Genomic DNA, 14,911 nt, shown 5'->3' on the forward strand with positions numbered 1-14,911 from the left:
CTCTTGGCTTTTCAAGACAGGGTTTCTCTGTCCTAGAACTCAATCTGTAGACCAGGCTGGCCTTGAACTCAGAGATCCACTTGCCTCTGCCTCCCAAGTGCTGGGATTAAAGGTGTGCACCACCACCGCCCAGTGAGTGTACCTTTAAAAAAAAAATGGCTTTAATTTACTGTACTTCCTGACCTGCTATGGTCACAGAACTATTAACTGTCCAAAGATGTTTGGGAGAAAAAGTGGCTCATTTTCTTACAGTGTGTTATGTGAATGGAAGACTTTGGATTACAAGTAAAGATTTTTTTTTTTTTCTTAAAAAGAAGTTCCTTTTTACCCAGCAGTGGCATTGTAGATGTGTGCTTTGATAAGCACAGGTTATAGTCTGAGTTTAAAGGTTTCTAGATCTGGGATCAAGCAGAAATCAAGGCACAGCCCTACTGTGAGCTGAAGGGCAAACACAGTAGGTAGCATACATTTGAGAAAAGATATATCTGTATGTGCATGTGTCTGTGTGAGTGTTTGTCATGTGGGTGGTCTCCCTGGAGCCACAAGAGGATGCCATATCTTCCAGAGTTATAGATGGTGTGGCTGCTAGGAACAGAACCTGAGTCCTCTTCTCTCACTCCCTGGCTACCACCATTCTGCCTTCTTTATAAATGTGATTATGTGAAGGGCTTTGCATTAGTGGAGTGGTACAATACTTGTTTTTCTGTCACCATCTTACTATACTAAGTCTGTTCTGAAGTTTCCTCCAGATCAGAGCATGGGACAGACATTTTCTTTTTCGTTTTCCCATTGTATGCAGATAGCACATTTTGTCCATTTACCTAGAGCTGGATTTCATTATTTTTGCAAGGTGTGTTAGCAATCTACTTTAAGACATAAAATTCGGGAGAAAATGTGTGGCATGATCACTAGTGTATTATGAAGCATAGATGTGGGTCTGGGCTAGGGCCTGTTGTTTTGGAGTGAGTTCTGTTGCGCCCAGGCTGGATGCCCTGCCCTTGCCTCCCATGCATGCCTGCACTCATGGCTGGAGTCCTGGTGTAAAATGCTGCCTTCCCATCAGGGATTGACTGGGAGGTGTGCACCTGTGTGATCTGCTCCTGTGGCTGCTGTTCACCTGGTGTCTCAGGTGCCACACAACATTTTCTTTTTCTGAGTTTTTATGCTTTGTAGTCCATGAGGCTTAGTACAGGGTGATTTAAACACCCAGTATAGAAAATCTCGATGCTCTAGCTCCTACTTGATTCCATGAAAGAAGCTGTGTTCCATGCAAGAAACTGTGTCCAATTCTTTACTGATCCCTTTGATAATTTACTTTTATGAACAATTTACGACAAAGGCCAACAAAGTCTCTTTTCATGGAAAGCCACCATGAAGCTGCATCGTGAGTATAGGATGTCATATTTCCTTTCCTGCTGTGCACAGATGGGGTGCAGAATAGTGTAAACTATTCTGGACTCTGGGATAAAATGGATCTGGACACAGACTTCCTGCTACTGGCTGGTTGTGACCAGATATGCACAAATTAGAAAGCAATTTCTTTTCTTCTTGCAGAATTTAAAGGACCATAGGTGACTTGTGTTAAGAGTAAAGATACATTAGGGAAATATATGATGTAATATTATTAAAGTATCACATAATCTACTTCTTTTATTTCATGTAAATTTACAGATACAGTTACCTACTGCTTTGCCTGTGGGTTTAATAAATGATTTATTTGTGATCCTTATGTTTTTCCTTCTGTCTCTCGTGTTGGTCAATTCTGAGTCACTATATCACAGTCTGTTAGTTTGACTTACTACAAAGAGTAAAGCCTTTGTCGTCACACCAACTACTGTCCTGAAGTCTGGATGACCATGGTGGCCTTTGGTCTGTGGAAGCCTAGAACAGAACTCAGCAAGCACATGTGTTAATAGACTGTCTCAAATGCCATCAACACCCCCCCCCCCCATTTTTACCAGTCTGTGGGTTCTCCTTAGAATGGGCAGATAGAAAAAGCAACAAAAATCATGGCTTACTTTTGACATGCTGAGTAAGTTTTATCTACCATGTGTTTATAACAAGTGGTTCATTCTTACAGATTCAGCCAGGAAATTTTACCCAGCCATTTGTTACATACACTAGGTAAAAGATTTTTGGGGGAAAAGGTTGTAATTCAATTGTGGGTGTTGGTGGAGGGAGTTGAGTGCATGTGACTGAATTCTGTTCTCAGTGAATTGGGTTTTTAAATCTTGTTTTGTTTTTCTACTTTATTATTTTTAACAAGCACACTGGCACGGAATATGCTAGCCATGTCTCACAGGTCTTGGGACACCTTTCACAGTGGCAGCTGTGCAGTGTTTCCTGTGTGGAAGAAGGAGGGGCAGGGAGAACGGATAAATTCATTGGTGTAGGTGCTTTTTAAAATCCCATGTGTCTAGTCATACACTTGGGAGGAATACGAGAGAATCATGCACGAGCCAGGCAGCATTATTTGCAGTTTCCAGGGTCTCTCATGGAACTCCAAATCCCATGGTGCACTGTGAGAGCAAGCAGCATCCTTGGACATGCCTGGTGACTATGTCCTAGTGTTGGCTTGGTAGGAGATACAGCTCAAGTCTAGTCTTCTCCCTGGGATTGGATTCCACAGGAAAAGCCACGTTTTTAAGTGCGCTGTAATGTCATGAGCGCACCCTAAGGTGTGCATTTCTGATTTGCCCCGGAGCCTGTGTACCTTAGAAGTCGGGGTGACATGTACGGCAGCTCCAAACAGCCTTCTTTAGTTGGGGATAGTGCTTATAAGTAGTCAGAAGTGATTTAACATGTGTCAGATGGTGAAGCAGTGTGAATGTTGGCTGAGGGTGGCGTCCATCCAGGACTGTAAGTAGGTTTGCCTTTTAGCTACAGGGTGTATTGTCACAGAGTGAGGGAGCCGCTTCATCATGGACAAATGTTTGCTTTTGTAAATAGGCTTCAATTGACTGGCCCTGAGGGTGTTTACTTCCCACTAGAGATGAGGTTTGCATGCCCAGCTCAATAGTTCTTGTAGTGATAGGGATGGCGCATGTGTGTACTTCTTGTAGTGATAGGGATGGCGTGTGTGTGCCTTGGGTCCTGAAGAGTAGGAGCTGCTCCTGCTTTGGGGACAATTTGCTTGCATCATTTGTTCTAGTCTTGTGTTGTATGAGGCCACCAAGTTGTGGAGTTTCTGTCTTCTGAGTCCTGGTCTTGTCTCTCTTCTTGGTTTCTAGGTATCGGGTCCTTGTTTTGATTGTCTTTCTATGTCACTGTCTTGGCTTGTCCTGTGTGCTCTCCTCCCATCCCATGTTCATGTTTTCTCTGTTCTTGCTCCGTGTCCACTTCTGTTCTTATCCTGTGGTTAGCCAGCTCTTACACCACCTCTATACTCTCTGGTTTTTGCCAGCCTGCAACCTAGGAGAGAATACCATGTCTCTCACACCTAGAGGCATTTGGTCTGGAAGTAGGAGATAGAGACCCTGTCCTGTGGTCATTCCTCTTCTGCCTCTGGCTCCCTAGAAGCTGATCTTAGCCATATGTGTTGCTAGTCACACCTCCTCAGTCAGCATGAAGCCCCAGTTCTGTTGTGACTGGGTGGCTCTGGCATAGTCTGTGGATTGAAGACTTACTTGCACAGGACATGAGACTTTTGGTACTCAAATCAGGATGAATGGACCACCCTATTCTCTAGGGTGCTGCTCTAGGGGTCACTGCTCTAGATCTTGTTAGTAACAACAACTGCTTCTGGTCCAAAGTTCAGTGATCTCAGCTCTTGGGTGGAGCTTTCTGTGCTTCCCCTAGGAAGGGTGATTCCAGGGTGTGCGGGACTCCCTCACACACCAGCCTGGATGGAACCTTGGCCCACACTCTGCACAATGACTTTGAACTTTCTCTATGCTTCCCTCCCCCATTAACTTATGAATTCACTTTAAATCCTGATCACTGCCCCGCCTCCTCCTAGTCACACCATCACATTCCTCTCCCCCTATTCTCTCCTCTGAGGAGAAGGGGGAGCCCCAATGGGTACCCACATCCCCATCCCCTACCCCCTAACTCTTAGCACATCAAGTCTTCTTAATTCTGGGGTTTCACTCTCACACCTCGTTCCCATTTCATTCTCTAGTCAGGAATCTTTCCACCACACACATCAGACAGGTAAGCGCTGATACTATCAGTTCTTCCTGCTGACCTTAGACACCTCTGCTGGGTCTGGACCCCACCCTCAATTTACATAGTTTCCATTCCTAATTGAAGAACAGTCCCTCTTAATTCCTACAAACCACCTTGCTAGCCTATTTTAATATCCTCATTTGTCAAAATATGAATGTACTTAGTAACATGCTGATGTCTGCTTTATATACTTTTCTGTGTTTTCCAATTTTTTTATAATTTATCATTTTTAAAGTCAGAGCAAAGTTAAATGTTCTTGGTTGTGCATGTGCGTGCATGTGTGTCTTTGTGTGTGTGTATGTGTGTGTGTGTGTGTGTGTGTGTGTGTAAAACACACATGCCGATAAGCCTATTATTCCCTTATCTATAGGTTACATTATAAGGTAATGTAACTCTTGATTCAAATTGGGACTGAAATACTATTTTCCCTCCTCAAATTTTCTACTGAACAGATGAGTATGGCCTTCCTTTTGATTTCCTTTAGTTTTCCTTTTATTTTGAAAGGCAGCGAGCCTTTCAGATGTAAGAAGTGATGTGAGGTGACCTTTAGCACGCTGGGACATCATTTGCCTTTTTGCTCTGCTCTGTTCTGCCGCAGGTGGAAATGTTTCCTTCCCTAACAGCAGAGCAGAGCAGAGCAGAGGATGTCTGTCCTATAGTAATGATGACATCCCTTCATGTCATGGCTGGGAAATGACCTGACACGAGCTGGCAGCCACTCCATGGGTTGGTGTCTGGGTCATTTGCAGTGACAAGTGTGTCACTTCACAGTTTTATGGCTGGAAATTGAAGTGGTTTCAGAAACACGAGGACTCGCTCTCTGCTTACTCATGGGTTAGAAGGGATATTTGGCAGCTGTGTGGCTGAGGCAGCATTGTCCTGTAGGAGTGCGGATCCCAGGCTTTTGTCCTGTGTGGGCAGGAATCCAAATCTGAGGGCAGCCACCCTCCTGAAAATGCAGCAGTTTATCATGTTTTCATTTCTGTGATTTACATCTTTTTTGCTATAATTAGTGATTACTAAGACCCTGGAAGACTCCTCACATATCCACAGAGCGAGAACAAAGCAGCTTTGCATCTGACACCTGTCCCGTTAGAGCCGAGAGAGAGAGAGAGAGAGAGAGAGAGAGAGAGAGAGAGAGAGAGAGAGAGAGAGAGAGAGAGAGAGAGCGAGCGACATCACGTGGGCAGAGAGAGCGCCATCACACGGGCAGCACCAAGCTTGTGTTCTGCTGCGACTTTGCTAATGTGTCTCCCAGGATGTGTCAGTGGCTTTTTGGCGATTATGGAAGGCATGGCTCAGTGATGGAAAACTGCATGCCATAATTGTATATTCTAATAATGTTTCCTATGAAAAGACCATTTGAACCTCTACTTTATTAAAACAATCATAAATGCTATACTTGACAGTAGCCTTAATTATCATTATACTTGAAAATAGGCTAATTTACAATCTATCCAATTTTAGCACAGGTTTTGGAGACTAGGAAACGTACTCTTAAGAATGCCTGGTGGCGTCTCCTCAGAAGTTGAGGCTGTTATTTACTTTTAGTTCCTTCTTGAGTTTGCAGCTGTCTTTATGAAGTAGACCTGGCCTGAAAGGATCTTTAGACTTTGAAGATGGGAAGGAGGGTTATTATTGTATTACTGTACCCACAACTGAATGGATCTTTACCTTTGCCTGCCTATGATGCTGAGACCATGGAAGCCCCTCCCCTAACCCTGATCCTGGTCACTTTCCCTGTATGCCTTGTCCTTCTGAAGGACCCGTCATCACAGGTGTCCATTACTGACCGCATCAGAGGTGAACCGTCTAGGACCTATGTTAGTGGCTCCTCTCCTTATTCAGCCACATTTCCTGTCACTAACCAAGTGGCTTTCTTGTCATTCACACTGATTTTGCCGCTTTGTGTTCCTCGGTCCTCTGTAAAACTGTCCTGCCAGGACTGGCCACAGCCTGTTTACAGACGTAAGCAGAGCTCTCATTCTGACCACTGTTTTCTCCCATTGCCTTATACAGTTTGGTTCTTAATTCATTTTGTATTCATGGCTACCAAGGGTTTTGTTTAGTTTTACAAAAGAGCAAGCATTCTTAATGTGGACTCTTGCATACCCCTTAGCTTAGTGCCCCTAAGCCTGTTCTGAATGGGGAAGTCTGTGTGCAGAACAGTGGTGAGGATGCTCCTGGGGCAAACACACGGAATTAAGCTGTCCAGTCACCAGGTCAGAGTCTGTGGGACATTTAGAGGCACCGAGGACATCCTATTGATTGGATGAAGCTGTGTTGTGTATTGCCCAGCCTGCCTGGTGAAGTGGACTCAGTTTTCTGAAGACTCCAAAACACTAAATCCACAGCTGTGTCTGCCTGAGCTCAACCAGGGCTGAACGTAAGGTGTTGAACATGCTGGGCAGGTTCTCTAGTGCTGCACCTCACTCCACTCCCCCCCCCCCCCCCCCCCCGTGTTTGCCTTTCCAGACAAAATCTCAATATGTTACCCAGGCTATCCTCAATGTCCTAGGAACCCAGGCAAACTGTGACCTTGTGATCCTGATCCACTCGGCCTCCTGAGTAGCTGGGGTTAGAGGCCTGCACCTCTAGGTCTGATGAGCAGTGGTATTGTAGGCTCCCTGAGCCTGCCTGTTTGCAGGTCATGTTGTGGCACAGACCCTGCAGTAGTTTTGTGGCCATGACGACTGGTCATTTTTAATGTCCTCATGCCGACTGGTTCACATGGCAGTCAGATCAGCATGGCCTCTAAGAGTACAGTTCTGTTACTTTTCAGTTGAACCTTTACTCCTGAGAAGTTGGCTTTCTCGTGAGCTGATTTGGGCCACCCTTTCTGTTTAGCTTTTGAGAATGAGAGTCTGAGTTCATCAGACGCATTTGATTCTACTCAGTGGGGTGTATTATTAAGGTGCTGATGCCAGCAGCCTAGCTGTGAAAGGCCAGCAGCCTAGCCGTGATGGTCTACTCCACAGGATAGATTTAGCAGAGCCCCGCTCAGCACCCCACCTGCCTGACCTTTGCCCTGTTCCCTGCCTTCAGCAGAGGCAGACAGGATACAGGTTACACTCAGAAACAGAGGAAACACAGGAAAATCAGGAGCAGGAGCTCCTTAGCCAGCTGGCCTCTTTAACAATTTCCCTATCTACTTTTGGAAATTCCCATCCAACTTTGTTCATTTTCTGGCTTTTAGAAATTCAAATTACACGTTTACTGAAAGCAAGCAGTCTTTTGTTAGTTACAGGTTTAGCATCTGTAGCAAGGCCAGGACATTCCCTTTCATATCTCAGGGTGAAACATTTAAATTAGGTTAGAGATAGAGAGAGGTGTTGGAGTTTTGTAAGGGTGACTGTCTGTGCTTAGCTAGGAGAGGTGAGTAATTATGGGTTTTGTTCTGAATTCCACAGTGTAGAGGTGCATAGCTCAGTGCTTTCAGGGATGTGAGAGGATGCTGCAGATCAAGGAGGAAAAGCTTTGGGAACGGGGAGGGGAGTTACCGGGACTCAAGTGGAGGGAGCTAACACATGAATTTTACCCTTTCGGAATTCCAAGCTTCATGACTTTGGAAATGTTGCTAATCTCCTGAATTCCCCTGCTCCTCTATCAGTAAGGACACAAATACTTTCTGCATAGAACTTAAAGGGAGCTTAAAGGAGATGAAATGCAAGTGTTGTAAACAACGCCTGCGATGCTGTAAGCACTCAAAAGTTCCCTGGTAATAGAGTAGTATTTCAGCGAGCCACTTGTAGACCAAGCAATCATCACTAATAATTGTAATAATTGTTACAAGTTTCAAAGAACTGATAACAAACCTATTGTAAGCACAGCTTTTCAGTAGTGAACAGGCCCAGACAGGGTGGGTATTTCATAGGAATAAATAGAGTAGGGTGGGTATTACCTAGGAATAGAGTAGAAGTGAATGTTTTCTAAGACCCCTGAAAACTCTCTATCACTATCAGCAGAACAGGATTGACAAAAGTACTCACAGGTTGTACTTTTTCCATAACAAGTTTATTGAGATAATTCATCCTGTTAACAGAGTGACAGTTGAGGGCTATGGAGATGACTCGGTGGGTAAGGCACTAACCACTCAGGCATGAGGACTTGAGTTTGACTCCCCAGAATCCACAGGAAAGCTAGACACTGTAGCACACCCGTCAGCAATCTCAGTGCCCCCACATGGAGATGGGAGACATAAATTGTCAGTCAAGCTAGTGAGACCCTGCCTCAAACAAGGTCAAAGGTCAAACAAGATAAACAGCAGGCTAGGACCAACACATGAGATTCTCTGACTTGAACATGGTGCGAGCTCGAGCTCTTGAGACCGCGCGCGCGCGCGCGCGCGCGCACACACACACACACACACACACACACACACACACACACACACACACACACACACACACACACACACACGATAGCCAAACATTTGTTTTCTGCTTTGGAGATACATCATGTATAAGTAGAGGTGGCCTGTATTCTCATGTCACTGTCAGGTAGCAGGTGTCACGATGGGAGAGGGATGGGCTGGGGAGGATCTGGGAGACTTCATTTCAGGGGTGTACAAGTGGAGTTTGATAGAATTCTGAAGTTGGCCGAAGAGCAGGAGCATGGTGAAGCAGTGAAGTGTGAGGAGCAGGGTGGGTGGGGTGGGCAGGGAGTGGCTGGTCCTGCTCAGAGGACCTACTGAGCAGAGCCCTGACAAACTGTTGGGAGAAAGCCAATTCCTGCTACAGGAACGTGTGAATGCTTCCCTTTTGTTGTTGGCTGTTTGCACAGAGCTGTCAGCACTAGGGTATCTTTGAGAGGCAACAGTTCCGAGGTGGACTTGTTCTTACCCTGCAGTTACATGGAAGGCTGTACTGTCTTCAGTACAGGCATGGCCAGTACTGAAGCCAAGCATGACCCAGATGTTTCCTCGCGGCTCCTGCGAGAGGAGCAGCAGCAGAGAGTATAGCATAGGCTTCAGTCGTGTATGGATTGAAAATGGCCACACATTCTAGTGTCCAGAGCAGGACTCTTGCTGCGTCAGAGCTCTGGCGGAGGAGTACAGTGAGACCTGGGTTGGTTCTGGCAGGCTGGGTGCTGAGTGGTATATTTCCATTTTCAACCCCTGAGCCCTGGCCAGGCCAGGATCAATTCTGCAACTCAGTATCAGCACTTCTAACTCTAAGTCTTTTGTGTGTTGGAAAGGAATCACTTGGGAAACCTTATCAGTTGCAAATTCACTACCAAATCAGTGGCCATTAAAGTTGTTGGTTCTAACAATAGGAAGGAGGACCCTTTAGATATACACTCAAGTTAAGCATTATTAGGTAAAGTGTGTGTGTGTAAAACAGAATCTTGAATGAAATATTTTATGTCACATAGAAATATACTATTCTTTCTGTATATTCCTGGTCCTTTCTAAGTTCTGAGAAGCCCAGCGCTGGTGTGGAGCTGCACTGTAGGCATGAGCCTTTGGTTGGATTCCTGTGGTCACAGGCATCTTTGTGTGATACATGAGGAAAACCAGACTTCTCTTGGTTCTCTTTTCTGGAGAGGGAAAGTCTGTGGCTATGAAAGATGTCACATATAGTCTAATTGGATTGCCTGGTGCAGCAATGCAAATATGTACCTGCACCTGTATGTATGCACACTGTGTGTGTGTGTGTGTGTGTGTGTGTGTGTGTGCGCGCACACTCATATAAGGGTAGGCTACTTTCTCAGGGTACAGAATCCAACGGGTGATAGCTGGTCTGTGCCTGATGTTTCTGACCCTAGGATTTGTGCTCTTGGATGAGGTGGTGAATCTGAGTTAATGGAAGGAAAATGGTTCTGGAGCAGATGTAGTGAGAAAACACTAATGTCCAACTTTTCCAAGTCACTGAGTTGAAATTTTTTTTATCTTTGTAGTGAACATTTTAGGAGTAAAGCTAAATTCATTCATTTCTTTCTAGTGGAATAAAAATGTAATTTATATTAAAAGCTAAAAATGAGGTGAAATAAAGCTAAAATAAAATGTAAGTCTCACAAAAGCAAAGATTAAAATGCTTAAATTTTATATTACAAATACTAGTCTCAGATACTCTGTTTATTTTATAGTTACTCTGATGTCTGTGGGAGGGGGATTCCAAGTTCATAATATGTTAGTACTTAATTAAAGGAACAGATTTAGTTTTGTTAAATTTTGTTGCTTAAGCTGTTTTTTTTCTTGTGTCATAGTAATATTTCCTTTAAGTTAAAAGCAAACATTTCTTCACATTATTAAGTAGATTTATAATAACAGTGTCTTGTTTTCTGAATGTTTAAATATAGACTATGGGTGCATTTTTCCAAATGAAGATTATTACTTTGAGTTATTATTGGGTTATTTTGAGATAAGTAGAGATTTCTTAATACTTGAGATGGACTTTAAATAAAATTAGTTAATGGTGTATGTAAAAGATAAACCAGGGAGCTTTGTGGTTGGTGAACTATGTGGTGAGCATTTGTGCACACACACACACACACACACACACACACACACACACACACACACAGACACATACCACATACATACTGTGGCTGTGATAACATTTACATTTTATTTTTGTTATTTATTTTTACACGAGTGACTTTTCACCATAATAAGTTTCTCTGACCAAGGTTGAGAGCAGCGTACATCTATGCATGTAAACATATCTACAAGACTGTCCTGCATGTTTAGCATTTTAGATATTGTAGATATTTAGCAAAACACCATCACTAGGTTCTCACCTTGGACTTGGGACCTCTCCTAGCTGTGGGTTTTGACCGTATTTACTTTACCAGGCATGGATCTCCTCATGTGGTGCAGGCCTCAGATTTAGCAAAGAGTTATATTCAGCAGCTTCTAGCCCCATAAAGACTCTTGCCTGCCACAGTCGATCAGAGGGCATTTCTTACACGGATGGCTGATATTGTAGCATGGAGGGTCCAGCACTGGGTAAGACCCTTGATGCCTTCTGCCACCGCAGCCTGCATAGCACTGCCTAGCACCATGAGAGCTAGCCCACGGGGGAGTTTCCTGGCCAATTCAAGATTGATTTTCCTGTGTTCTGCACCCAAGGATGACATTTTAGAGTCTAATATTTAGAGTTGTTTCCCACAGCAGATGCCTTTTATCCACTTAGGTTAACTCTAATGCACACACTTGGCCTGCTTCCAGGTAGTAGGCCAGTGTCCTCCTGTACCCACTTTCTTGGTTAAAGATTGAAGACTTGACTAATGGTGTAGACAGAGAAGAGAAAATGTAACCCTGTTTGGAAAAGCCCTGTCGGAACTTATTAGCGACTCTCCTGGTTTTCCTCTTTCCAAACCTCAAGTTCATGCAGTCCTATGCCACACTGAGATTGCATTGCCCTCGGCAGAATTCCTGGCATAGTTGAGGCCTTACCCCTATTAATTTCTGCCAGATTCCCCAAGCCACAACTGGCCTAGTTCCTTTCACACCAGCCAAATTCGCTTTCACCTCCTCTCTGCCCTCTTGCTGACTGTGCCAAAGGCATTGTTATATAAGTATGCTTAAGGCCAGTGGTTGTTCCAGGGCACTCCCATACCTGGTTGGTGTCCCAGACTTTATGGCTTTCTGCTGCCATTGTCTTGGCTTTGAATTCCACCCTACAACTTTGCCTGTTTGACAAACGTTAGATAACCCACCTCCCTTCCTTTAGTAAATATACCAATGCTAAGTATTATATTACTTGCACCTGATGGAATAGGCCCTATTTCTCAAGGCCAGTGGAAGGAATTCGTGGGGGAGGTATGCTTGAGGGGTGGGGCGGTGGGAGGGTAGAAGGAGAAAAGATAGAGAAGTCAACTGCTGATTCCAGAACAGGCAGAGCCGGCTTCTCTGGATAGACACGACAGGCCTGTGTGTGGTGACAAAGCCCAGAGGACAGGCCAGAGATGGCAGTCCGGGCAACAAGGCTGAGGAGTGAAGGTAAGGAACGCTCCGAGGGCCGTGGGCCATCAGGGGTTTGGAAATGAGTCTGAGCTGGAATGGCTGTTCACTGTGGGGACTTGGGCTTGATGGTTCTGCTTCTCCGAGGGCAGCTCAGCCTCAGTACTGCCAAAGCCCTGTCTGTCAGCAGGCACTGTGCGCGGCAGTGTGGACTCATTGTTTAGCTGTGTGCTTAGCTGACCTGTGCTACAGCTGGGTTCGATTGTTCTGATGCTGAAACTTCTTAAGCTGGTTTTGGTGTGTGGTGTTAGGGATCAAACCCAGAGTATCATGGTGGGCAAGAGCTGTACCCCTGAGGTGTACCCCAGCCCAGTTACTAAGCTCTCCCCTTTGCTATTACCATGGCCCCATTTCTTTTTGTCAGCAAGGAAACAGACCGTCATTTACGTTCTCTCATACCATCTGTTTCTCTGCACTTGTCCACGTGGCAGGGATCTGTGTCCTGATGTTTGCTTTCTGATACCTGATCCTGGGGAACTTCTTTGTCCTTTGCTGACTATGTCTTAGTGGAATTTTTTTTTCTTTTTTTTTTCTTTTGAGTTTCTATAAGTGAGTGGGTTAGAAATGTTGCTCAAGTTGTGCTTTTGCCTAGCATACTCAATACCTTGGCTTCCATTCCCAGCACCACACACACACACACACACACACACACCCTACAGTCACACAGATAGAAGTATTGTTTTGGCATTAAACAGATGTACGTACTGAGGGTGGCCCTCACCTGTCATCTCAGCACTGGGGAAGCTAGGACTAGATAACCTTGAGTTTCAGGGCAGGTTGGTCTACAGAGTGAGTGGGAGAGGCCCATTTGGACTACATGAGATCCTGTCTTATAAAAACAAAACAACAGAAATGCTGGGCAGGATTGTTTGGCAGCTTGTCGTACTTTTGAAAACACATGGAAACTTCCGTGGAGCCACTGTTTGCAGAGCCTCATCTCTTCCGAATGGCAAATGCTTGGCTGTCATGATTCTGATCTTGCTGCCATCAGCTCCACTATGCAACCATTAACAGTTCCCTCCAACAGAGCAGTCACAGATGCTGGTATCTGTGTGTACATCAGGGAGTGGGTTAAAGATTATCTGGAGAATTATATTTGTTCATAGTGATATAAGCCTCTTCCCTCCATGATGGAAGATGGAGAGCAGACTGGCTGAAAGAATTTTGTTGATTTGCTTCCATTTATTAAGATGTTTTCCAAAAGCAGTGTCAGAAATTTACTTACAAATAAAAGGACAGCTACAATAAATCAAACGTTCAAAAATAACTTTTAAGAGTTCTTAAAATATAGTGAGTCAACTAATAATGCAAATTCCTTTTTTTTAAAAGATTTATTTTATTTATTTTATATGTATGAGTACACTGTAGCTGTACAGATGGCCATGAATCATCATGTGTGTGGCTGCTGTTGAATTCAGGACCTCTGCTGGCCAGCCCGCTCGCTTGCTCTGGCCCTGCTGGCTCCAGCCAGCTCCCTCAGGTGTAATTCACTGCAGCTGTCTTCAGACGCACCAGAAGAGGGCATTAGATCTCATTACGGGTGGTTGCTGGGATCCGAACTCAGGACCTTTGGAAGAGCAGTCAGTGCTCTTACCTGCTGAGCCATCTCACCAGTCCCGCAAATTCCTTTTTTAAAAAATATTTATTTATTTGTTTAAGTGTATGTACTTGTGTCTCTGTGTGTGTATGTGTGATGTGCCTATGTGGCGAAGTCACACCTTAAATTCTGGATCCTCTTGCTTCACTTCCTTGGCTGGCAGTGCCATTTGCTCCAGAACCTAGCTTTACCCTTTGTGTTTAGCTAAGTGTAGTGGGGTAGGATCTTCTGAGCTGCAGGTGGGTCCTCGGTCACGGACTCAGTTTAGTAGGTCGCAGTGAGCTTTCAGAAGATGAAGCAATGGATGGACATGTCAGGATGCACACACAGCAGGTAGGAGAATCATAAGACAGGGCCTTTGGGACCTTAACTTCATCTAATTGTAGGGTCTGCCCATGTCACTGTGTAAAGTGGTTTATACACAGAAATATTTGAAAGCTACTGACCTGGGATAGTGTAGGTTTTACTCAGTATTTCAGGGTGAGTCTAGTTATGCGTAGGGGAAGCTCTGGTTACTGTCTTTCTTAGCTCTTTTCCACAGCTGTGTGTGCTCAGAGGGAGTGTTCTTTAGAATATAAGAATTTGGAGGTTACAATGGCATTGTTGTACTGTGTCCCCCTTCCTTCACCGTCTCCCACTAAGATCTTTCAAGTCATTGTGAGCCACATTCAGCTGAGCTGATTGTCACATGCAACATGACACATGGTGGAGATGACCACTCAGACTGTCATTTCCAAATTTAAGTGTATTTTTTTTTTTTTTTTGCTCTATACTAAATATAATAGTTCCAGATCCTTCATGATAGAATCAAGCTATGTGTCCCCAAAAGCAGATGTCTTAGAAGGCAAACGTGAGTCACACACACACACACACACACACACAGTAGATAGTAAGGGAGGGCAGACTAATTCCACAAGGTCAAAGAAGAGAAACTAGTGTCCCTTCTACCAAGAAGGCTTTGAAACGTGGGGACTTTGGAGACTGTGGTGGTAGTTGACAGGTAGAAATGAGAGCTGCTCTTGAACTGATAAGTCAGAGGGTTAAATTGATAATTACTTCAATACTGAACATTCATGGATGAAATTAGAATCCTCCCTCCCTCCCTCTTTCCCTTCCCCTTCCTTCCCTTCCTCCCTCCCTCCCTCCCACCTCCCCCTCCTTCCCTTCCCCCTCCTCCCCTC

At 44.6% G+C, this 14,911-nt stretch overlaps 1 protein-coding gene across 3 annotated transcripts in view; it reads left to right on the forward strand.

The window, feature by feature from the left end:
• Positions 1 to 14,911, forward strand: part of LOC116081472 (protein FAM107B) — a 63,106-nt gene that overhangs the window by 22,623 nt on the left and 25,572 nt on the right. Inside the window, exon 1 of one of the 3 annotated variants that reach the window (XM_031358050.1) lies at positions 11,987 to 12,112. The exons of the other annotated variants lie outside the window; for them this stretch is intronic. Within the exon in view, the coding sequence (XP_031213910.1) occupies positions 12,079 to 12,112 (34 nt within the window). The 5' untranslated portion in view covers positions 11,987 to 12,078. Of the gene's footprint in view, positions 1 to 11,986; positions 12,113 to 14,911 lie in introns of those variants that run through there. 3 annotated transcript variants of the gene reach the window in all.

The sequence above is a fragment of the Mastomys coucha genome, unplaced genomic scaffold (genome assembly GCF_008632895.1).
Source record: "Mastomys coucha isolate ucsf_1 unplaced genomic scaffold, UCSF_Mcou_1 pScaffold7, whole genome shotgun sequence".
In the NCBI taxonomy this organism is placed as follows: Eukaryota; Metazoa; Chordata; class Mammalia; order Rodentia; family Muridae; genus Mastomys; species Mastomys coucha.